Source organism: Acromyrmex echinatior, chromosome 3 (genome assembly GCF_024713525.1).
Source record: "Acromyrmex echinatior isolate Ae372 chromosome 3, ASM2471352v2, whole genome shotgun sequence".
In the NCBI taxonomy this organism is placed as follows: Eukaryota; Metazoa; Arthropoda; class Insecta; order Hymenoptera; family Formicidae; genus Acromyrmex; species Acromyrmex echinatior.
In genome coordinates this window covers 10,036,192-10,062,333 of record NC_141854.1, presented here as the reverse complement: position 1 = coordinate 10,062,333, position 26,142 = coordinate 10,036,192, and the positions used below count along the sequence as shown (strand labels likewise).

General features: G+C 26.0%; 3 protein-coding genes across 3 annotated transcripts; all 3 read right to left on the bottom strand.

The window, feature by feature from the left end:
- Nucleotides 1-22: 22 nt before the first annotated feature.
- On the bottom strand, nt 23-3,697 carry LOC105146306 (invertebrate-type lysozyme 3-like). Its single transcript, XM_011056461.2, has 4 exons — nt 3,423-3,697; nt 2,344-2,514; nt 654-727; nt 23-575 (listed from the first exon to the last, which is right to left on the bottom strand). The coding sequence occupies exons 1-4, from the start codon at nt 3,484-3,486 to the stop codon at nt 435-437; spliced, it is 450 nt and encodes a 149-aa protein (XP_011054763.1). The 5' UTR covers nt 3,487-3,697; the 3' UTR covers nt 23-434.
- Nucleotides 3,698-5,173: 1,476 nt separating this feature from the next.
- Nucleotides 5,174-11,016, bottom strand: LOC105146307 (lysozyme 2-like). Its single transcript, XM_011056464.2, has 4 exons — nt 10,854-11,016; nt 6,945-7,112; nt 6,080-6,153; nt 5,174-6,007 (listed from the first exon to the last, which is right to left on the bottom strand). The coding sequence occupies exons 1-4, from the start codon at nt 10,915-10,917 to the stop codon at nt 5,867-5,869; spliced, it is 447 nt and encodes a 148-aa protein (XP_011054766.2). The 5' UTR covers nt 10,918-11,016; the 3' UTR covers nt 5,174-5,866.
- Nucleotides 11,017-13,770: 2,754 nt separating this feature from the next.
- eEF1beta (elongation factor 1-beta) lies at nt 13,771-16,669 on the bottom strand. The gene is made up of 3 exons (XM_011056465.2): nt 16,463-16,669; nt 14,150-14,574; nt 13,771-14,065 (listed from the first exon to the last, which is right to left on the bottom strand). Exons 1-3 carry the CDS (start codon nt 16,540-16,542, stop codon nt 13,911-13,913), a joined length of 660 nt encoding a protein of 219 aa, XP_011054767.1. The 5' UTR covers nt 16,543-16,669; the 3' UTR covers nt 13,771-13,910.
- Between the last annotated feature and the right edge of the window lie 9,473 nt (nt 16,670-26,142).

Genomic DNA, 26,142 nt, shown 5'->3' with positions numbered 1-26,142 from the left:
TAAAAATAAGATATTACATACATTTAAATTGATAGAATATTATTTTATTTTCTTCTCTAATGCAGTGGTTTTATACAAATTTTGTAAAACGGTTTTAAAATCAAAGTGTAAAAATTTTTCTTTTTTGATCTCTTAAAATTAAACTAACTTTTGCAGTTTTATTATATAATAATATAAATATTATATAAGTAAGATTTCCCTATAATATTCTTTTTTGTATAAAAATATATAGATTAAATATAAAACATTATTACATTTATATATATATATATCTTCTTTCTTTATTATGTAATCTCTGTCCATGACGATACTATTTTTCCATACTCGATACTATTTTTCGAACGTCACAACAATGCTTTCAGAAACAATTTAATATAAACACATCTATTAATGTTGATTTGTATTCACATAAAAAATAATAAAAGATGTATCTATTATTTACGTTCGAAGGTTTGTAAACATAATTTGTATTTGTTCTCGTAATCACTGCTTAGCGAGTTGTTGCAGCCGGCTGAACCAAGTCGATGAAGACGTACATAATCATCACAATCAATTACTCCATCTCCGTTACAGTCCTTTAATTGCGCTAACATTAAAGTTATGCAAAGATTCATATAACATGTAATATATCAAAATCTGAATATTGATTTTACCTTACTATGTTTAGCCATATAGGCCTGTACCGTATAACCAGCACAGTACAAATCATTAACACATTTGTGAAAAGCTAAAAAAAAAAAGAATTAATTATGATACACACATTTATTATCAAAATTATAAAATTTATAAACAATATAATATATTATAGGACTCTATAACACAAACTACAGAAATCAAAGCCTTAAACGGTCTAGCTGGATCTTAAATACTTGTATGATTCTTGTGTGAATTTATATACTACATATGTAGTTTTTAGAAACGCACGTTGAAATGATTTCAGTCTTGAAACGCTAACTCCACTAAATTACCGCAGTAATATCATATAAAATTTGTATTTATTAATCACTAAAATAAATAATATTAGCGTACAAACTATGAGTTGATTATAAAGAGGAAGGTGATATTATGGCTCTTCATTATTAATAATTAATATTTAAATTTAAAATTTAACAATTACATTCAGCAAAGTGTCGTTTAATCTATTTTAGATTTAAAATTATAAAATATTTTTTATTTAAGACATTATTTATAAAAATGTGACAGCATTTCATAATAGATTGAAGAAAAACATGAGATGGTAATGTGGCTTTTTCACAAAAATAGATTAAAAAATTGATTTTAAAAAAGTAGTATTTCAATATAAATTATATATTAGGTGTAGTAAAAATAAATCCATTATTTTTCCAATAGATGACTTTAGTTTACAAAAGGATTGCAGAAGGTATGCAAATATATATAATATATACTAGTATTAAAAATTTATATAATATTTATATGTAACATACAGATTAACAATAGAATTATAATTAATTGATTTAGCAAATAATTATTTTTATATAAAAATTTCGAAAAAAAGGTCATCAGCAATTAGCATATACTACATTAGCAAAATATTGTTTAACTTTGCATAACTTTAAATGTGTATAACTAATAAAATGTTAAATAGCGAATAACTGTGACCGAGTGTACATGATTCAAATTTAAGAAAAATGAACAGTATGTACATGCTAAAATTAAATGCTGATATATCTTAAATATATCTTAAAAACTGCTTGAAAGTAAAACTGCATTCTAATAAATCCGACTATTTGTGTATTAACTATATAAGAATGTGTATATTAGCGCTATGATGTAAGCCTAGGACGAGTGGACAAATAATTATTATCATAAGAATAATTATTATTTCGCTGTTTATATAGCAAAGATGCCATTATATAGCTACGAAGGCCATGATATCATCTTCTCTTCCATTATTCCTAATTTAATGCTAACAATAAATATCGTCATATTTAATTATCTGCTATGCGGAAAAAATGATGTCATTAATATCATTTCTTTCTATGTATATGTAATCAATAATGTTAGTACTACAAAAACCTACACCTAAACATAAATTACACATATTTTTTTTAAATATAATATTTTTTTTATCTCATTCGCGAAATATATATTAGGTGTTGGAATTAATTCGTAGCGTTTTACAAGAGATGGGAAGTACTTTCATTAATGTATTTTTTAATGCTCATGTGAAATAAATAACATTCTTTCATTAAAAAACGCTACGAATTAATTCCAACACCTAATAAAAGCAGCGCTATGTATAATATACGTATAAATAAATGAATAATGAAAATTGTTTCTATTAAAATAAATATATACAAAGTTTTTGTAAAAATAACAAACCATCGTCATCACTGCTCAACTCGCCCATTGGAGGTGGTTTGCCAACATCTTCCCAGTAGTATTTTGTTATCGAAAATGGTCCACATACCATATTGTTACAACCAATACTAATATTACATCCTGTGCTAACTTCGCACAAACAGCCTAAGCAGACTAACGACACGAGTTGAGCTACAAATAACAAAAAATTCGGATATTATTAATATATCAAAGTTAGTATAATTGCAGTATAAATTCCTTAATAAAAATTCTGAATATAATTTTTTCAGAATTTCTATTTCTAACTTTTTCAAAATCTCCATAAATATAATATTATAATTTTTTAGAAAATCTTTCAAATTTTTTACATAAATTGAAACGCTTTTCAAAAATGTTGAGAAAGCTTACATTTTCTCTAAAATTCATACATGAATGTGGAAATATTCTAAAATTTTTAAGATTTTTTATTCTGTAATTTTTGAAAATACTTATAAAATCTGAAAACTTTTAAAATAACTTTTTTAAAAATTTTCATAAATTTTAAATGCCAAAAATTCTTAAAAGTATCATAATTTTTTTACCAAGGTATTATTAAAGATGTAGAATCATAAATATTTCTAGAGAAAATGTTATTAAATGCAAACTACTATAATAATACGCACTTAATAAAATTCTGGATAATTGGATAAAAAATTTTACTTTAAGCGTAAATTTAATAAAATATTAATTATATATTACTAAAACTTATATTCGCGTATTATAAAAAGTTTCAAACATAAATTATGCAGAAATGCTATATTTGTAATAAAGTATAAATGGTTTATTCGAATATGTAGTACTATAATATAATGGATACTATTTATATGTTTAAAATTACTACGAAATTATAGTTTAATTTTTAAGGAATTTTGAAATGTTTTTTTTAAATTACCAATTTCTCCAATTTCTATGTGAATATTATTCTAGATGTATAACATGTAAACTTTTATAAAATTTACAGCCACTGAATATAGTAACGTTTTTCATATACACATTCAAAAGAAAAACGTGTATCTTATAATTGTCACTTTTTCTTAGAAAATGAAACATCGACATCTCACCATAACTATAAACGCAAAATAGCACGATTATTGTCACGGCAATCCATGAGACTCTCGGAAACATCTTGAAAATGTGCTGCTGCTGCTGCTGCTGCTGCTATTGCACTGATCCGCAAAGAGCAATGTTTATTACTGAACTATGACTACGTTTACTCGATTTACACCGAAGTTAAAACATCAATTATGAAACTGGCCAATTATAACTGTTTCTCTGAAGAATAAAATGACTATGATTGGTCAGTTTCATAATATCGATATTACAACTTTGACGTATATCAAGCCATGTAAACGTAGTCAACGTTAGTCAACTGATCGTAGATAATCCGCTCTTTGGAGTTATTTCCGATGATTGCTTTTTTATTACACTTCTTATTTTTATATATACAGCGATAGTAACGGAGTAATAAAAAAGTGGTATAGAGATATGAAGACACAAAACAAACAAAGAAATAAAGAAAAACCATTTAGATTTCCAAAGAATTTTATTTTATTTTTAAAAGAAAAAAAGATTGAAATTTTGAAGTATTGGAAATATCGTTCAACCTAGTATATCCGATAAATATAAAAATTTGTAATTAAGCTATATATATTAAGCTATAGATTATATTCATTCAAAATTTTTACGTTAAAAAATATGCATTCATGTATTTATCAAAATTGTGAGTTTTTTAAAAATATTTATTTATGAATATATATATTTACCTATCACAATACTTGTAATTATATCTGATGTAAGCTTACAAAATAATCGCTTACCAGAAATTATTAAACATATTCTAGTAATACATATATTTCTTTTTATAGATAAGTTTTAGATAATTTAGAATTATTTTTAGCATTTCATAGCTTATTTTGATTCGATTGTGTGTGTGTTTAAATTATAGCGTTTTTGCTTAAAAACCCTAAAACACATTCTCAAAATATTATAATAATTCAAAATTAGAAATTCATAATTCTTAACAGCAAAGGGACTTCTCTTTAGAACGTCTCCTTAGGACATTTCTTTGTAATCCAGGGATTTCCTGAGAACATCCTGTGGACTATCAAAGCACTTCATTATGTCCTATGCATTCATTCGCAGAACATTTAAGTCCTAAAGATGTCCATCCGTTCTAAAGGATGTCCATCTATAATCTTTGAAACAGTTCTATTACTTAATTCCCATACAACACAGAGATTTCTCCAAGAAATGTCCTAAAAACATCCTAAAGTCGATCGGAGGATGTACCTCGGACAAAGTGTGCTAAATTTACAAGATTGAAATATTTTATAAAATATGTATTATTATATTCATTAACTTCGTTAGTACAAAAAAATTCAATCATATCTTATACTAAGTATATGCGAAAACACAATTAAATAAATAATTATAATATATCTGAGCTTATATAAATTTGATAGCGATTATATAGAGATGTTGACTTAAATTTTAAATGTGAGAAATGATACATCATATAGACACTAATAGATCTAGAATATTAGAAAAATCCAAAATCAAATCCCAAGGATTACAAACGGATATCTTTATAATATAGGATTTCGGATTAGAATGTTATGAAAGTGTTGAATCAATATTAAATCAATTAAAGTAAAAAAGAAATTGACTCTAAAACAATGCCTTTTATTCGTGACAAATTTGCTATTTTGTTGAAGAAATAAAAGAAGTATATACAAGAGAGTTTGAAAACTTAAATTTTGTAAAGTTTGAGAAGAATTTTAATGAAAATCGGGATCAATAAAACTTCCATATATTAAATTTTTAAAGCTTTTATTGTAAATTTTTTTATTTCTATATTAGCATAAATAAGATTTATTGTTATGTGTTAACCCATACACAATCATACAGCATAAATATTAAAATTAATACAAGTGATTAAAGCATTTAAGAGACATCGTATAGACATAGACATGTTTTCTATAAAAAATATTTATTGCATATTAAATAGATTCCAATAGAATCTTTATCTATTAGATTGCATTCTACTAGATAAAGTTTTATTACATTCGGATAACAATTGACGAAAACCTTCTTCATTGCTGTTATGCGTGCGTATATGGCTTAAACACTATTAATATATTATATATATTTTTCTTTTTTCTTAATATTTATTTATTATCATTCAATTTTGCCTGTTCATTGAAGATGATGATATAGTCGAAATGTATGATTATTATCTACTTATGTTTATGAAATTTGAATTATATTAACACGATTAACCAACTTGACTCATCAGCGCTCTTTTTATTTTTTTATTTCTAATATATAAAAAATTATATATAAAATTAAATAGTAAAAACATAAGGCGAAAGCATCTTTGTTAATAACGATGAATTATTGTATAAAATTTTTTAGTAAAGATATAAAATGGGTCTATATCGCAGATATATTTATATTATAATAATTAATTAATGGACGAATATTAAGTGATAACATAATACATATATTATTGATTTTGAAAGGTTCGTAAACATAATTTGAATCTATTCTCATATTTGCTATTAAGCGCACCGGTGCAGCCATTTGCGCCAAGTCGATGAATACGCAGATAATCTTCACAATCAATTACTCCATTTCCGGTACAGTCCTATTTTATTAACATATATTAAATGTTGTATAAAGTGTGAATTAAAATCTTCATGAAAATAGAATTACTTACGTGACCGAATTTAGTCATATAGTTTTGTACTGCGGCAGCAGCACAGTAAGGATCGTTGACGCATTTGGCATAAGCTGGCATAAAAAAGAAATCATTATTATAGTATGTTATTATTACAGAATTGTTATACTTATATTAATCAGATTATAAAATTTATATTCATTATATAGTCACTAAAGTAAAAAATGTAGACATACAATTTACATGATTCTATTAACATTGGTTAACCGCAATGTTAATAGAATCGTTATTTAAAAGTTTACATATAGTCAATATTATAAAAAGTAACAAAAAAATCAATCAAATTACAATTAAAATTAAAAGTCAATTCTAATTAAATTAAATTTGATTAATTTTATTAATTAAATTTGACACATAGAATTTCACGTAATATATGATCGTCATTTCGTTTATTTTTCTGATAAAAAAAACTGGAGAGAGAGAGAGAGAGAGAGAGAGAGAGAGAGAGAGAAAGAAAAAGTTTTTAATTATATAATAAATGAAGAACGATATTGCAATTACGTTTGGAATATTCTGAAATATTCTGATAGAAACGGCATTGTATTTCATATATATTTTTTTAATATAAACAAGCTAAGAATAAATATACTTATTCAAATTGAAGTAAGTTATTTAATTAGATAGTTAAATATTTTTGCAAGAATATTTTGCATATTTTTCATTTCTATAATTAATTGATTCTCGAATTTGCGCATTTTATACAGGTTTTATAGAGAACGTATATTGTCTGTATTCTATCAGGAAAGTTTAAAAGGAACTATAAAGAATGAATGAAGAAGAAAGAAAAATTATTCCTATGTGCTTCGATTATCCAAAATACTTTATTTAAAAGAATGTAACCCACCATTGTCGCTAAGTGGCTCGCTGTTTAGAGTTGGTTTACCAGCATCAGACCAGTAACCCCATGTTATGGCAAAGGGTCCACATACAGTTTCGGAACACCCAATGGTGGTATTACATCCTGAACTAACTTCGCATATGCAGCCTAAACAGACCTGCGATACAATTTGAGCTGTAATGAAAAATAGAAATGTAAACATTATTAACAGCAAAAAGTTATCTTTATAATGTTTTAATTATTATTTTATTATAAGCAAAGTAATTTATCAAAAGTAGAGTCGATGAACTAGAAATATATTATCTAGATATATCTATATTCATTAACTATAGCTTTTTATTCTTCTCAAACAAGAAATATATGTTAATTTAAATAAAATATCGAAAATACTTATAAATCTGACAAAATAATTTTGATAAAAAGTATATTGAATCTTTGAAGTCATATAAAGTTTATTACAATCATATTTTATATCTTCAAATCTATAGAAGAATTAATATTAAAAGTTTTCAATATATTTCTCAATTGTAAAATCTACCAAGAAATTCGTTAAAGTCCTTATAAAAATTTGATTTAATATTGATCAATTTAATATCGGGAATTTATTTTAAGTCTTAAAAACGTTAAACAGCAGTGCTTTATATATACAATATATGTATATATAATTATTTTAATATGAATTATTTTAGAATAAATACATAATATACTTGTTTATTTATCATATATATATAATTATATATCTTAATCTAATTAATAATAATAACATTAATAATGGAATGGCGAATATTATTAGGTGTTGGAATTAATTCGTAGCGTTTTTAATGAAAGAATGTTATTTATTTCACATGAGCATTAAAAAATACATTAATGAAAGTACTTCCCATCACTTGTAAAACGCTACGAATTAATTCCAACACCTAATATAATGAAAAAGATAATTAAATTTCTGTATCTTTTGCATTTCTGAAATAATCTTCACATTAAGAATCTATGAGAAGTGTGAAAATGTCAACATTTAAAATCTGATTTAAAACACTTATGACATTAAAAATATTACAATAAAAATATTACAATAAAAATATAGAGTAGAGTTTAGTACATTTACGCAATGCATAATAGAATTGGCATTTTTGATGTGTGATATCACTTATATATACATACATCTCGCGACATTGTGATCACTTGTATATCGTACGCACGGGCGCGGTTGTTTTGCAGCGTCATGGTTAAAAATATAACTCAAATCACACGAGAGGCTCATGAATTTAAACTGCAACTCGTTCAGAGATGGCCATGGCAACTATAGTGGAAACCTTTCTTTCATTCGATTCACGATTCTTCATTCGTTTCTTTGTTATCTCTTCTTTGTTATAATAATAATTATAATAGATTATTTAAAGTTGTTGAGTTATTTAAATTAAAATCAATTGTCCATAACAACAATGTTCAACTTTTTTTAATGATCATTTTTAGAGGACCATTTTCAGAAATAGATAAAATCTTACAAACTTCATAATCGTTTATTTCATTTGCATAAAATAGAAAATACGATTTTCACAGGCGAACCGTAGGTTGAATATGATTGGTCTAGAACTTAAAAGTGTCTGTCCAGTATTATTAAATGAATTATATATATTATTCGCAAAAATCTCAACTTGCAGATAATATTCCATATTTAAATATACGTCATAATACGGGTTATATGAATTACAACTATATCTGTATATTGAACATTTATAATATGTATAATCACAAATTTTATACATTCAATATAAATTAGTACAATATTTCTACATTCGATTTGAAATATATGTATAATTATGAGAGAGAGAATATGTATGAATAAACTTCATCAAAATAATATGCCAAGGGTAATCATATCAGATTATATTTTAAATTATATTAAATTAGTTTATGACAATGGGTTAATGCAGAACTTGGTCCAGCTAATGGTTCATATTTTCTGAGTCAGATTACAAACGGATCATCTTGTAACTCCGACTGGTTGGGAGCGGCTTGAAACGACTTGTTTAACGAAGTCAGGGCCTTTCTATATCTTAATCTATTTAATCGTTAATCACGGATACTGTAATCAATACTGCTAGATCTTTTATCGTTATAATCGATTAGTTAATAAAACTGTGTAATTTAATTCAAGGCCAATACTTTATGAGTGTAAAGCGTGGATATTGCGTGTAAAACGATCATCTCTTCTTTTCTTATTGTTAGTTTACTTAGGACTAAAAACAATCATAAAGATTGATCAGTTTCGAATACCAACTGAGTAATTTTTTGTGAGTAAAGAATGAAATTGGAGAGTTTAAAAAAATCTGAAAAAAGGAAAAGAAAAATAATCATTTTGTGCACACAATTACGCTTATTCTCATATATATAAATCTTGAATTGAATTTTATTTGATTGATAAATAAAAGTATTCTATTCATTAATAATTATAATATTTCTTTTTAGACTGTTCTTAAAATAAACGTATTAATAATTTTTTAAATATGTATGCTAATTTCATTTTATTTATTTACATTTAATATATATTTTTACTATTTTATAATTTTAATTAATATTTTTAACATTTTATAGGCCAAAATTTTTATTACGGTAATAATTACAACTGTGTATGATCTATTATAGCAAAGCTATTGCAATATAATTTTTGCTAACGCAAAAAAACGATAAAATAATATACCAACATGAAGAAAGGAAATACGGACATAAATGACATTTACATTAATGTAATCAAACATGTTTTCTATATTTGGATTTTGTTATCTTAATCATCATTAATGATGAATGGTTAAAAAAATACTACCTATAACCAAATCGATTGCAAAGTTACATTTCTATAGAACCGTGTCAAATAATATTTTGTGAAGCTAGTTAAAAACTGTAATGGATTTATAACAATATGACATAATTCATATAATTATAGTCACCTAATATCAATCAGCACACAATATTAAAAAAATATTTTTTAAATATTTATTAAATATTTTTATATTAAATAAATATTTAAAAAACGTTTTAAAAACATTGTCTGCTGATATAGTAATTGTTAGAAAATATGCACAATGCGATTAGAGATTAAAAAAAAAATTAGTATTAAATACAATTTTTAATTCTTCACACACACACACACATACACACACACACACACACACACACACACACACACACATATTAGAAATTTCATATATTATTTTATTCATTAGATATTATTCCTTTCTTATAAGATTTTAAATCATAAATGTTATTTGTAATGTTAACAGAATAATAACAGGAAAAGATTAGTCTTTCCTACAGAGATGGAATAAGAAAACTTTTGAGATTGGTTGACGTATCGCATAACAGTCAGGGATTATCCGTACCATGCGGTCATGGATACAAAAATATTTTTAAAGAATTCCCCGAGATGTTGATTGCTATTAATAATATACGGCTGATAAGAATTATTGCAGGAACTATAAGCGATAGCCGGATCCGAATAGATCTTTTTTTCGATTTAGTTAAAAATTTATTAATACAAAATTTTGCTCTCTTTGTACAAAACAAAAGTTTAATAAAATATTATTTAAATATTTAAAATGCTTTATGTAAAAATGAATATAAAAACTAAAAAATTATGGAAAATGGACAGTCAATTTGCAAGATAAATTTTAATGTTTGAAATCAAGACATTATTTTTTTATTATTAAATGTTTTAAAATGTGTATTTCAAAATTCATAGTTATAAAAACTTTCTAAAACAAACAATAATGTGTATACTTTCTAAAATTTTTAATTATTTACTACATAGTACATAGTATAGTAATACTGTTAAATCATAATTGTTATTTAGAAGAAAGTCGCGTGTTATAAATAGCTTTTCTACAATAAAATAAAGGAACATGATCGATAGCTCACCAGAAGTATAAACGCAAAATAGAGCGATTATTGTTACGGTGACCCACGAGACTTTCACGAACATCTCAGAGATATGTTACTGCTAATCCGTGAGAAATAACGTCTATTAATGCACTGTGCTGATCGAGGTGATCCTCGCTTTCGAACGTTTCTTGATCATCGCTTTCTTATATACGGCGATAGCAACGCGTGATGAAGGCGAGGACAAGCGGTGAGGATACGATGACACAGGAAGAGCGGGGAAAGGAAGAATGTTCGTGGCTGAAGGACGAGAATTTCATCAGAAGAATATATGCGTCAGAAGAAAAAGAGGAACGAAATTCCGAACACAGTCGCAAAGTTTGGAAATAGCCGAAAATTAGCGGTCGGACAATGTTCTGTTATACTCACTTGTTTTGTTAAAAATTATTCTAATTTACGTTAAGTAAATTTTTTAAATAATAGCACATGTACCATATATAAAAACTTGAAAAAAACTTTTAAAGTATATGAATTACATGAACATTAAAAAAAAATATATTTTGAGCATAACAATATTTCGTTCTTAAAAATTAGAAGATATTCCATAAATGTCTTACATATAATTTTTATGTCATAATAACTGAAAGAAAAAACAAATTTGCTTCTATTTTATTATTTATCACAAAATTTTCAAATTATTAGAAATAACGCGCGCGAATACGGTATTTACATATACATCTTATAAATCTTCTAATTATATTTAGATATTAATTGACTTTTAACATCTTAATTGGAGTTTATAAAGAATATATTTTTTTATAAAACTAATATATAAAATATATTTTTTTATAAAGAATATATTTTTTTATATTCTCTCTGAGCGTCTTGGAGTAATGACTATTTCAATCTCATCGCATTGCCTAAGAAGACGATATTTTTATTTTATTATATTGACACACAATAGAAGAAACAAATTATGTTTGTCTATAATCTACATACACTATCAAGAGAAATACATGATTTTCAATTACGACATTCCTGCAACACTTATTCTAAATTAAGCGAATTTGATTATTAACGATAGAGAGTGAACTCTGATTTTTGTATATCCTAATTATGTAATATTTTTTGTTTATATTGATAATGATAGGGATCGAAACGTTTGTTTCGTTTTGTTAGTTATCGTCAAATTAAAGTTTATATTTTTACTATATGACATGTTTTATTTATTAACGGTTTTAAATTATTTTTATAACGATTGTTTTAGGCTCGTAGCTTTGTCTTTCTGTTTTTTAAATTTATTGAGCCTTATTAATATTATAGTATATTTTTTTATATTCTTCTATATATATATTATATTTATTATATACTGTATGACAGTCAATTTCTAACAAATTAATACATGTATCTATATAGACTTATTCATTTTAGCTGAACTTATTATAACGGTTCATGTTTTCTCTTTTTTTTCTCCAATGTCGAGAAAAAAGGAAGAAAGATGAACCGTGCAAGAACTTTAACTAAAAAAAACAGATCTATATATAATTACTATTATAACATAAATTAACATAAATAATTATATTAAAACAATAATTTAATATAGTTTTAGAATCTTACAATATTATACAGTTCTTACATTGTATCTTCTATTTTCTTATTCGAAACTTCGAAAGATATTAAAAACAAAAAAATCCTGCATTTTGTCTCGAAATACTAGAGCATCTTGCAGCGTGTCAATAAAAAAGCGCATTAGAAAAAAGAAGACAAAAAGAACAATATTGAGATCTAGTCCTGCAACGTTTAATAGTATATTTTAATAGAATATTTAATAATATATTTTAGTAGAAAAGGACAAATTTTGAGATTAATTCTGGATCTTTTTGAAATTTCTTAACGCCTCTTCTAAATAAATAACATCGTTTTCATTTCGAAACTTACAACGTGAAGAAATGTGAAGACTACGACCGGATCTCAAGTTCAATGTCAATGCCCTAGGGGCGCGCCTCTCTTCTCGATGGTTTTACAATTGATACTTTTTCTTGGGAACAAGTTTGTACGGACAGCAGACGCGCGTGAAGTAACAACGTTCGGCGTTGTATTTTGCGCCACTGAAATATTATTATTAACTGAAATTATTCGTTTAAATTTTTGCAATAAGCAATTTTGATTCATATTATAAACCAATGAAAAAGAAAATTCTCTATTATATGTATAAATACGTATCCGACAATTAATGACAGTCAATTGATTGACGTGGTCGCATTATTATTTCTCATATACATAAAATGTCTGAAGTTCTTCATATTATTATATAATGTAAAATAATGTAAAATAATAATGTAAAAGTTTTGTCTGAAACTACGATATCTTTAATTTATAAATAATAAGTAGAAAGAGCAATCGCTAATTTGTTTTCTTATTATAACTTTTCATTTTCCTGCTGAAGCCGATAATATAGCTTATATCAGTTTGTAGTTTTTGAAACTATGTGATTATAATAATTATTATATGTGTTCATGCATATAAAAACATATGCCGGAAAATTATTTTAAAATAATTAATACTTTAAAAGTTGATAACTGTTACATAATAAGATATATTGTATTTTTTACATTGCATGAAATATGTAACATGACTAAATTGTTTTTCTTTTATAGCAATAATTATAGCATTAAAATTTTTACATTAATACATCAAAATTATAAATTCAGTTACATTTTATTTATTTTGACATATATTTATGGATATACGGCTTTGTAAAAAATTAATAAAGTAAAAAAGCTAATAAGACGCTTGAAGATAAAAGACGAATAGCTATTTTTGCGTTGCATATCTTAGACACAATATTATGATTTGCCCGACAATATATATATATATATATATATATATATATATATATAAAATGTATTAATGTATATTAAAATATGCAAGGTATTAAAAAATAAATATAATGCAATGAAGCTTTAGTAGAATTGTATTACTCTTCAAGACTGCATTAGGAATCCTTCGGGTATATTAAGAGAGTAACAAATTATGTATATACAAACAATTAATATTTATTAATTCAATATTAAAAGTATGAGCTGTTTTTGATCCTTAGATCTTGTTGAACGAAGCAATATCTACGGATTGAACTAATTCCTCGAATTCTTGAATCTGTTCAATCAGCAAATCCACTGATACTTTCTCGTCTTCTATCACACACATTATTTGTAACTTGTTTATGCCATAACCCACTGGGACAAGTTTTGCTAAAAATAAAAAACTCAATTATATAATTTGCTTATATCGATTTAGATATGTATATCAATAGAGCAATAAAATATACAACTTACATGCACCCCAAACCAGACCGTCCATTTGAATCGATCTCACTGCGTTTTCCATTTCTTTCATATCGGTTTCATCTCCCCAACTCTTCACGTCCAAAACAATACTCGATTTGGCAATAACTGTGGGTTTTTTTGATTTTTTCTCGGCATATGCCTTTAACCTTTCTTCCCTGATTTTTGCAGCTTCTGTATCCTCTTCCTCATCTGAACCAAATAAATCTAAATCGTCATCATCGTCGTTTGCTTTTCCTGTGGACGAAGCTGGGGCACCAGCACTGAGAATGGCAGGTGTTTTCTTTTCTCCGGGAAGTGATTTCAAATCATACGATTTTATGTGGTTATACCAACGGAGTACATGAGGATTCGAAGATGTCGGTGTTTTCCCCAGTGCCTCAAGTACTGCAACATCGGCCTGAGTTGGTTGCCACCTATTGAGCGTAAATCCTTCTGATATGTTATTTTGTAATAAAGTTGATCCTTATATCTTGCACATTACTGAATTTTATATATTATTGAAAAATATAATTCCTTTACAATAATTTAAACACAAATTGTTTTCTAATACTGCTGCAATCTTATTAATAGATTATCAATAGATAGATAAATTTTTTAAATTTTATTATCATGTATTATCACGTACTATAAACAAATTAATAAAAATTAATATAATACATATTATATAAACAACATACAAAATTTTTAAAAATAAATACAGATAAAGATAAAGATAAAGATTTTTTTTTAATATCAAATCTTCACTAAAATCTAATTTAAAAAATAAATCCCCCCCCTCCATCCCTCCCCCCTTACAAAAAAGGATTAAATCTGACCAAATCAAATTATATCTAGTCAGATATACTCAGATATAACTTCTCATATCTGCATAGATCTGATCACATATGTTCATATGTAACCATATATGAAGCATAATCTGACCTTTGTCTCATGCTGCTCAGATCTGGTCACATATGTTCATATATAACTATATATAAAGTGTACATCTATTGACCAGATATGTTATATATGTGCATTAACATTCAGTGTTCGTGGAATCAAAATATCAATCCCTATACAACAATAGAGATCAAGCAGCAATAGACGCGATACAGAATGGGTGATCGCTTGAGAACACGATATAAAATTAATTAATTCCCAAATTCAAACAGGAAAAAACTTTTTTTAATCATAATTTTATCATGTTCAATGTGGAATATAATACTAATCAATAATATTCATTTTAGTAATGAAATTGAATTAATTAATATTATATGAAACATTTTTTATTGAGATTATATCTTATTATATCTATTCAGATCTGGTGAGATAAAGACAATTTACAGATCTGATCAGAAACCAATATGATCGTATCTCAATACATCTAATTCTTTTTTTGCAGGTATCTATGTGCAATATTCTTCATTTTGCAAGTTCATTTTATAAGTTATTAAAAAAAAAATTATATAACAAAGCAATAAATATAAAGTATATTTAAAATATATGTACATACCAGAAAAATTGAGATTCTTGAATCTCTGATATTCATTGTTGGTTCTTATATTTAAGATCATTTTGAGTACAGTTTTTCGATATCATAAGCCAATCACAAAACAATATTAGCATTTTAAGACATTAATTAAGATGATCTTAACAAAAAAGAACAAGACTAAGAATATGACCTTTACTCTCACATATATATATATATATATATATATATATATATATATATATATATATTAGGTGTTGGAATTAATTCGTAGCGTTTTACAAGTGATGGGAAGTACTTTCATTAATGTATTTTTTAATGCTCATGTGAAATAAATAACATTCATTAAAAAACGCTACGAATTAATTCCAACACCTAATATATATATAAAATTATGTTAATCACATATGGAACTGTAAATATAGAAGAGTTCGTCAAAGAACTCTTCTATGTATTCGCAGAGTTCTACAGAAGAGGATTTTTATCAAAGAGGACAGGAAGAACAGAGAAGAGATGAAAAATAAATTTAAAGTGCATATAGGACCAGCTAGCGTGTGTATGTGCCATCTGTGTAACACATGTCCATACATGACACTGGAAATATCATATTCTATCTCCGCAAACCAAAGGCTGCAAATATATAGGGAAGCTGTGCAGGTGCTCGTGATGGAACAAGTCTTTCCTTGAGGAAAAACTTGAGCGAGAAAAATTTGCTTCGTGGTATGTACATAGAATGAAAATCGGAAATAGAGAGATGCCAAGATGCCGACACGGCCAAACACGTGGACCGGAGACATCGAGTCGTGCCGAGAACACACTAAAAGTAAACTCACCCTTCGATATAACTGCGGTCAGAGAGGTAAGTGTTAAGGTCCTCAATACCCTTATCAGTCTTCAGGTCACCGACAGCCATGGCGAGGTGTTCTGGGTGAGTAAATAGTTGATCGTAAGTTCAATGGGACAGTAACAGAGAGAGACCCCTTCGTCTGATCGCCGAAAGAGAGGGCTGCGCGCGGCGACAGCAAAAGTAACCCATAGAACTTATACTACTAGAGAGGGAATACGGATGTCGAGCTGTGAGCAAGACTGAGAGACAGAAGATGTATTTCTGTCCTCTTCTATTCTCTTGGCATATGCTCAGAAAGAAGAAAAGTTACTGAGCAGGACAGAAATATATACAATACAATACAATATCTTCTATTTCTCAGTCTTCTTCATACTTTCCACTCATTGGTTGAAAGGCCATTCCTCTTCTAGTAGTATAAGCTCTATGGGGTTACCATGGCCGGATTCGACCCGTGTTTGTGAAGCTACGTGATGTTTGTTCCAAGATGCCGGAACTTTCTTGAAGAAGGATACGATGGGTTTGGGTCGAAGTTATCCAATAATGGTTAGTTTCCACCGAGGGTTTAAATTCGAATCAGAATGTAAGAATCAACCAACTACAGTCGAGCATTCTCCTGTCATTCGACTGTAACAGGGGAATACTCGACTATAGTTGGTTGGTTCTTACATTCTGATCCGGTTTAAACAAGAGAAAAATCTGAGAGAGGTTATGACGACCTTTTTCCTGTTGCAATCGAAATCGTCCGTACATCCATTTTCAGTTTGGGAACTACGTGACTACATACATTTTCTTACACTATCGATAAAATCGTATCGTCGAAAATAGATGTGGTTCGTCTCTGTACTAAATCCTCAGGATAGAAGCGTGCCGATTATTATTATTAGTATGTATCAAAGTCTTTATAATTACTAGCAATAAACTTAATAAATTCAATCTCTTCTAAATATATATTGTCAATTTAAAGTATAATTTAACAAAAACGAGCTATAGAGACCCAGTCATGTTTATCGCCAATTGTCTTCTTTTTTTTGCAAGTATACTCATCCATAAAATAAACGAATTACTAAAAAATTTAGTAGTCCGTTTTTGCAGGTAAGTATATCTTTAATTTATTTTTAATTTATTTTTTTATTTTTCTGTCTAATTATTTTATTGTATTTCGCTAATAAAATTGCAATAACTTTTTAAATATTATTCTTTATTATATTAAATCTAATTTAGATAAAAAGAGAGTTCAAATGTCCTTGAAGAAACTACATATTTAAATTATGTTGAATTGTATTAGTATTCGTTAATGAATTCCAGGCGCGTATAATCCGGTTTATTTTTGTAGTCACAATAAGAGTGATAAGAAACAGGGAACGAGTTAATGCGTTCATATATACAATGCGTTGTCGTTCCATACGATTAATGTGTAGAAACGGAATATGTCGCTTTATTCACCCACTATTGCCCAAACACGTCTCCAGTAGATGTTTTTATATATAAATAGATTCATGATCTATGACTTTGTAGCGCATCGTTTTGAAATAAATTACTGTATAAGTTACAATTTGTTTCAAAATAAAACGCCAGAAAGTCCTAGACAAGATTACCTAGTAAGAAATGATTATCGACATTGATTCGATATCGATTCTATTATCATTTCTCACTGGGTTAGAATTTGATCGGTTCATCTCTTATTGAAATCCGATAATCTTGATAAAGTAATCACGGTAGTGTCGCGTAGCTTAGAGCCGAGACACTACCAGTGTCTCCAGATTCGAGCATCTTACTAAGAAATAATTATCATCCGCGGCGTATTTTATTGCAACGAAATAATTTATTCATATATTATATTACATTATAATTTCTGTTCTCTTTTGCTTCGGTAATTCCTATTTTTAATGAAAAATTCATACGAAATATTTATTTTGCATAAATAATTAGCAAGATTGATTCTGAATTACGAACATAATCATCTTGTCTTTAAAAAATGCATGTGAGAAATATATATTCTCTTTATTTTCTAAAAACGGAAAAAAACAGGAAGACTTCACGCATGATTATCGCGTGCAAGAATCAACTATATCTATTTAGCAAATTAATGCTTGCGTCTAATAAGCTCATGATCATGAGATTTAATTACAATGTGATCGTTTTAGCCGATCTAACGTATTACTTATTCATGATTTGCAAGTCATTTACATAATACGATGTATGCATTTTTTGCACATTTTGTTTATTGTGAACGATCTATTTATGTATTGTATTTCCCAGTCTATTTGGACTTCTCATAAAGTCTATAAGTAGCTTGAATTCATGGAAAGTATTCTGAATGTATTAAGATAGTATTAGATCCAAAAATTTCTTTTCATGAATACATATTCTTGAAAAGTGATACAATAACTCTTGCGATGATCTTGTCCTCGTGAAAATTTATCATAAGCATTTTTTCTTTGCTTCGCAGTATCTTTAAGAACTTCTTCACACTACTTTCACGGCGGGCGTCACGTATATGTGTGACTTTGGCTGCTAATGGTTATCGGCAAGCGACACGTGCGCGTGATTTTAACTGCCAACGATATAATTATCAACAGGTAAAATTCTCGCATCTGAAATATCCGCCACGAAAGTGTTAAAATTTTAAAATGATAACCACAAAAATTTTTTACAAAAATAACATTCTGCAATATTTTTGTTAAAAATTCCAGAGTTCCCAGGAAAAAATGTTATATAAAATGTCAATTTTTTATATAATTATATACGAAACATTTTTTTCCAGGCTTACATTTATACATACATATGTGTATATATATATATAGAGACACAATATGATATCCACTTGTTGAAGGATTCAATATAAAAATATTGACAAAATTTACATATTTATATATTTCATTACACATATGTCCCTGTGAAAATATAGTTATTTAAGCTTATTTTAAAAAGCTTACTTAAAATAGAAGAACAGCACTTTACGAATTAATTAATTAGGGAATCTACTCGTTATTTACGAATTTTAATTAAATTATGTTAAACTTGACATTGAAGGTTATACAAAAAAAAAGATATATTATAATATATTTGATATATTATACCTCGTAATAATTAATCAATTATTAACAAAAAGGTCACGCACGTGTTTCACAACTTCGATACCTATCCCCCTCTCCATAGAACAAGTTAAAAACTTTTTGCGAGCGAGAATGTTAATTATAACAGAATTTTAAATGGAACTTACATTAGCAGCAGAGGCTCCACCTTTTCCTCTAATAAATTTATTTACAATGCAATATTAACTAGAGTGTTACATAACTACAATCAATTCGTTAAAAAATTTTTCAAATAAATAACTATATTATAATTCAATATTAACAATCTGTATTACATTATTTAAGAACTTATTATAACATAGCTTATATTATAATGTAACTTATTTTCCATAGGATTGGGTAAGTTAACTTTTTTTTAAACTAAGTTAAAGTTAACAACTTTGAAAATTTAACTTAGTTAAGATATAAGTTAATTTATAATGAAAATAATTTAATTAAAAGTTAAGTTAATAAAAAAAAGTAATTGAAAAGTTAAATTTATTTTTTTTTATTTTTTTAATTTATGATTCCAGGGTTCCAGTCTTACAAATAACAGAAATGACAAATATATACTTCATTTATAAAATACTCTATATTTTATTTACATGTTTTGTTTATATATACTGTTTAATTTGTTTAGTATATAAAATTCGATAGTATATGAATACTGGCCTGTGATATGACTAAAGCTTCATACACAATACGAGGGAGTAGCGATAGTAATAAGGAATAATAGATTTCAATCTATCGAAACTAGATACATCGAAATACACGGCTTCTGACAGATTGAAATCTGGGAGTCAATTGTGTAATTTGAAAATTACAAAAGTGAGCAAATTAGAATATTTAATTTCTTTGGTCAATACTTAGTAAATTTGCTCACTTTTGCAATTTTAAATTATCACTATTGCCGCGTATTATGTCTGAAACTTAACTAAAGAATTAAATAAAAAATTAATAGTTACGGATAAAATATAACTAAACAAAGTTAAAAAGTTAAGAGCCTAAAATGTAACTAAATTAAGTTAAAATTAATTAACTTTTTAACTTTTTAACTTAACTTTTATCTTTTTAACTTAGCATTATCCAATCTTGATTTTCTCTGCACAAAATTCACAACTGAAAACTATTTAAGTATCTTTAGGTAAACAAAATAATTGCATAGTCGGTTTAGCATAAATATACGATATACGCGTATGTTATTTCCGGTGCATGAGAGACACAAACTTGCTGATTATGTACATATGTATTATCCAATCAGAAATTGATCAGACGCCGATTTGACGTCGATTTGATGTTTTCGACATCGATTCGATGTCGATTCCATTATCATTTCTGACTGAGTTATATATCACGAAACGAGAACGTACAATGGAAATAAATACAGATGCTAGAATGAATAAAAGAGTCAGATCAGTACAGAAAGACAAAGTTGATATTTTTTTTTCGTTCTTATTTTTATTAAAAAATTCAATTTTTAATAATATAAATTAGAGAAAATGTTTGTCCAAATCTGAAAAATGATGAAAGTTATAAATTTTGTAACACAATTGTATTCAAATATTCATGTGCGTTACATGACAAGCCATTTAAAACGACTTCGACTAAACTTCGATTAACTTAATCAGTACTATTTTATTAAATAGTATGAATAAAACAATTAAAATAATTAATATTATATTTAATAATATATTATATGAAATTATGTTTAGTAATTTATCAAAAAAAATTAAGAACTGTATATTAGAGATTTTATTAAACAATTCTGCTGGTTGGAGTTAACAACTGATTAAGATAATCAGATTTGATCGAAATCATTCTTAACTTTTTTTCCATTATTAATCTACGTATTGCATTTTAAACCAAATATAAATTTATTATAGTAAATATAAAAGTTATGTACAAAAACGAATTCAATTATAACTTCATAATTATTGACAAATCACCGAAAAAAATTAGACTAACTAGAGAAATAATTCTTAGATGAGAGAGATGTTCTTGATTCAACATTTATTATAAGTTTGCATAGGACAATAATTTTATACAGTGTTATATTAAAAATTTCTAATATATATATTTTTTTTCACAAAAATTCTGTGAAAAAAAATAAGAATTTTTTTCCACAGAATTTTTTAGCAGATAAAGTTAGTAGGAGAAAATATATAAACATAGAACATAAATGTATTTACGCTGTTAATAAAATTTAGAATTGAAGTGCACAGATTTATTTGAACAATATTTTTACGAACAAATAAATATTAAAAACTTCAATGTAGAACGTAATTTGAAAAATAGCTTTAAATACAATGTTTAATTCTACTCGAAAAAAAGCTATGCATTATATTTTTGATAAAAAATTTTAAAAATATTAAAGACAGCAAAAATCATCAATACAAATTTGTAAAAGTAGTGAGAAATCAATACTCACCGTATCAAATTCTCTAAACTGCCAAGTATAGATACACGTGCAACTAAAAAAATGTCGTAGCAGCAAAAATATTTAAAAAGCTTAATAAGTATAATGAGTATACAGAAAGAATATTATTCCCGAAAATAGCTAATTAGAGAAAATCTTTTTAATTTTGTTATATGTTACTTAAAATAACTTAATTATGTTTTGATTTTTTCTTTGAAGCTGCATTTTTTAAACTTTAACAAAGTATTTCAAACTTCAAATATTTATACGATTAGAGATTTATAATATATATATATTTTGTAAAATTTATTTTATAAATAAATTTTATAAAATAATGAAAATGTGTTTGTTATATAGATACATTGATTCTAATTGTGAACGGTATTCTTATTCGTACTATTTACATACTAATTTAGCTTTCTAAAAGGATCTCTTTCAATTCAGATTAACGCTAATCGATAGTTAACTCAATTATTATGATTGCCAACGTACGTGAGCTCTAAACACAGTTTATTTTATAAGAAAAAGAGAGAGAAGACATTCTCATACATTAAATAATTTAATTGATGTTGGCACTTCTACAAATTGATTGTCGATTAATTTAATTAGAAATTGGTGAAAGAGACCCTTAAATTTCTGTCCCTTAGTCATATTGAATTATTACCAGAAGAAAATTATGTAAATTTTTCCTTCTTGCATTATATGTTGAAATAAATGAATTTTCCTCACCACACATACGCATAATTAATTATAATATATAAATTGTTATATATAAATATATAATAAATATAAAATTTTAACAAATAATTATATTTGAGTGAATCTTTATTAGTTAATATTTTCATTAATATTTTCATAATAGGTAACTTAATAAAGCAAGTAAAGTATATTCTTCCATATAATATTCTTTCTATTCTTGATACATTTTTTTTTTCAAGTGATGAAATTAAGCGATATGTTGTGTTGTTGTAACCGCATATCGCGTTCATCTCTTTAAATCATTTTATTAAATGAATTCTTTATAATATTTGATATCTTCTCATTCATCGTAACATATTATATTTACATGAACTCTATCTATTATTATAAGTAAAATACTTTTTATATGAACTATATCTATCATTATAAGTAAAGTACTTTTTATATTAGGTGTAGTAAAAAGAAATCCATAGAGATGGCTTTAGTAATCTGTATCACGCGTAGACGAGATACAGATTACTAAAGCCATTTAATGCAAAAATAATGGATTTCTTTTTACTACACCTAATATATAAACAAAAGTTATAATTCAGACAACAAAAAGAGTCTGAAATCGCGTCATAAGACTTTTTTGCGTCTAAAAGACAACGTGCGTTTTGCATCTTATGTCATAATATTTTAGACTTTGTGTTGTTTGGGAAGTATAATCTTTTGTATAACATATGTAAACTTTTTATATGTCATTTTTATTGACTTTTTTCCAAATTTCTGAATCATTCTGCCAGCCTTGATCTGGCATTAGCGTATAATAGTCGCATTGATATGCCTATTATTTTTTTCATGAGCATTTAAATTATGTATTTCTTGAAAAGAGATAAAATTCATGAGTGCGCGGTATATTTATACTTTTTCTTATCCTATACTTAGATCGTAGTCGTATATAAATCGATATGAAAATATTTAGCATTTTCATATTATACTTTATAATGTTATAAGCTATTTTAGATAATTTGATTTAACAATTGTCATATAGTATTTTAAAAAATCTTTAATAACATAAAGCATTTACCATCAGCATTTAAATTCTATGAATATGTATATGAGGTACTAAAAAAATATGTATATGAGGTACTAAAAAAATATGTATATGAGGTACTAAAAAAATATGTATATGAGGTACTAAAAAAATCATGCCTCTTAATTATCGTTGTACGTCGAATTGTACTATTTTCTATCTCGCCAAACTTCAAGTATATCTATTTCATTTACAATAAGTAAATAAATATATACACTAGTCTAGTTACAAGGAACAAATCCTTTAGAAAAAATTTATTTGAAAAAATCTGAAAAATTAGAGAAAGAGTAAATTTAAGAGAAAACCTATTCCTAAGAATATTCTTAAGAAATATGAAAGGTATATTTGGACATTTTCAATTTTTTTTGGTTTAAAGTAATCTTAAAATTTATATTTAAGAGGAACTTAAAAATTGTGAAAGTAAGCTTGTTTTAACAAAATTATTTTATTAGAATGTAAATGGAAATCTTCATAGTTACTTATTATGCTTTTTATTTTATCTTGTATAGATCTTGTAAATTTTATTTACGAGAAAATACAGTAATACCGCGATTCCATTTGGTAATGATGCCGCGTACTGCCTTTTACTTAAAAATTTCAGAGATGCAAATGAAAATAATAAAACTTTTGAATTTTCTAAAATTATTTTAAAGTTAATCTTGAAATAGCTTAAAGTTCTTAGATTATTTTAGATTATTTTAGATTAATCTTTTATAAACTTAATTTATCTCAAAATTTCTAAAGTAATATAAATTCTTATTTACTTTGCAAATTTTAACTTTATTTGAAGTGTTTTCTCAACAATCCCTCCCTTTTGTTTATAATTCTATTTATATAATATGATAGTAGTTCAAATACAATATTTTAATGAAACAATTTAATACCTTTCCCTAGCTGTACTTTAGACATTGATTTATTACGGTCGACGCATTCCTACTTCATGATTCAATTCTACGAAACGTTTATTGTTTATGATTCAAGAATATTTTACCAACACGATTATACGTTATATACATATGTACGAGATGATTCACATTATCCAGCCTATATTATTATAAAATAAATTATTATTATACTTTTATATAACAAATTAAAAATCAAAATTATATAATAACAAGTTCCTTTTTAGAAACAAGAATTTATTTATCTAAAACTTTTTTTTTTTAATTTATGAGCTTAATATATACACTTTTATTACCAATATATTAATTTTCCTATTTTCAAATTTAATTTTTCAGAAATATAAAAAATAAATTCATATAAAAAATATTATTTTATATGTCGAATCAGTTTTTTTTCATATAATCAAAATTTTTTCGTCTCTTAAGTCATAACAGATAATGTTAAATTTAAGAAATTTATCTATAACGGAGATATACTGAATAATCTTATATTTAAGAAAATTTATCTCTAACGGATGTACAGATAACCTCGTATTTAAGTAAGTAAGCGTTTCTATGAATGATCAATCTTTTTAGATTAAAAAGCAAATTTAAAATTTACTATTTATTCTCTTTTATTTCTTTTAGCAACTTTCAACAACTTTTAAAAGTCATAGAAAGTTGCTAAAAGTCTCATAGATTATGTAGCACTTACATATCAGATTTGAAATTCGTTTTAACATATTTCATTTCTAAAAACAAATAATGATTCACTTATATATATAATTGTTCATTGCTCGGCGGAAACTGTGAAGTGGACAGATAAGAAAAAATATAGATAAAACCTTTATAGTTTTCAAGAAAGCATTGCTTATTATTTGATGTACATTTCTATTAATCTTTTTATTTTTCACTTTGAAGAAAAAAGAGAATTTCTTCCTTTGTCACATATTATTACGTGAGCAATACTTGTCTCAAAGTAGAAACAATCTTGATATGAATGAGGGATAAAATTAATTTTAAAAAGAAATTTTATTAATATTAGCAAGATTTTCAAAAAGCTTTAATTATAATTGAGTTTCCTATAGTTTCAATTTGTATATTTTTTATTGTACTAATAATATAGCTTATGTTATTGCTGAGCGAGCCGGACTCGTGTAGCCGTGGAATTTGGCATTGTGCCGAAGACTCAAGGTAACCGATCAGCATGTGATGAATCTATATGAACACTTCTCGAAACATCAGATTGTGAACATTATTATTGCTTGCTTCTTGTGCGATGTTTGTATATCTATCCCACTGGAATAACATTTATTAAATTATATAACAAAATCTTGTTTAAAAATATGTAATCTGAAATTACACAGATATTATATAATATTTACAGAAATAGAAGCTTTGATTTTTAAAAAATATTGATAACTGTTCAATTAATTTTGACATAGTCATTCGTCAAAACAATAACAATATAGCAAATCATATCATTTTATATATCAAGTTATGTTTGGAAAGAAATTATCC

Bases quoted from the DNA above. Each gene is read 5' to 3' on its own strand.
- LOC105146307 (XM_011056464.2), bottom strand. From the start codon at position 10,917: ATGTTCGTGAAAGTCTCGTGGGTCACCGTAACAATAATCGCTCTATTT. The intron at 6,154-6,944 runs GTGGGTTACATT...TTTTTATGCCAG, and splicing joins CGAGCCACTTAGCGACAATG to CTTATGCCAAATGCGTCAAC. The intron at 6,008-6,079 runs GTAAGTAATTCT...TTAATAAAATAG, and splicing joins ATATGACTAAATTCGGTCAC to GACTGTACCGGAAATGGAGT.
- LOC105146306 (XM_011056461.2), bottom strand. From the start codon at position 3,486: ATGTTTCCGAGAGTCTCATGGATTGCCGTGACAATAATCGTGCTATTT. The intron at 2,515-3,422 runs GTGAGATGTCGA...TGTTATTTGTAG, and splicing joins ATTTTGCGTTTATAGTTATG to CTCAACTCGTGTCGTTAGTC. The intron at 728-2,343 runs GTTTGTTATTTT...TTTTTTTTTTAG, and splicing joins GTTGAGCAGTGATGACGATG to CTTTTCACAAATGTGTTAAT.
- eEF1beta (XM_011056465.2), bottom strand. From the start codon at position 16,542: ATGGCTGTCGGTGACCTGAAGACTGATAAGGGTATTGAGGACCTTAAC. The intron at 14,575-16,462 runs GTGAGTTTACTT...TACGCTCAATAG, and splicing joins GACCGCAGTTATATCGAAGG to GTGGCAACCAACTCAGGCCG. The intron at 14,066-14,149 runs GTAAGTTGTATA...TTTTATTTTTAG, and splicing joins CGGTCTGGTTTGGGGTGCAT to CAAAACTTGTCCCAGTGGGT.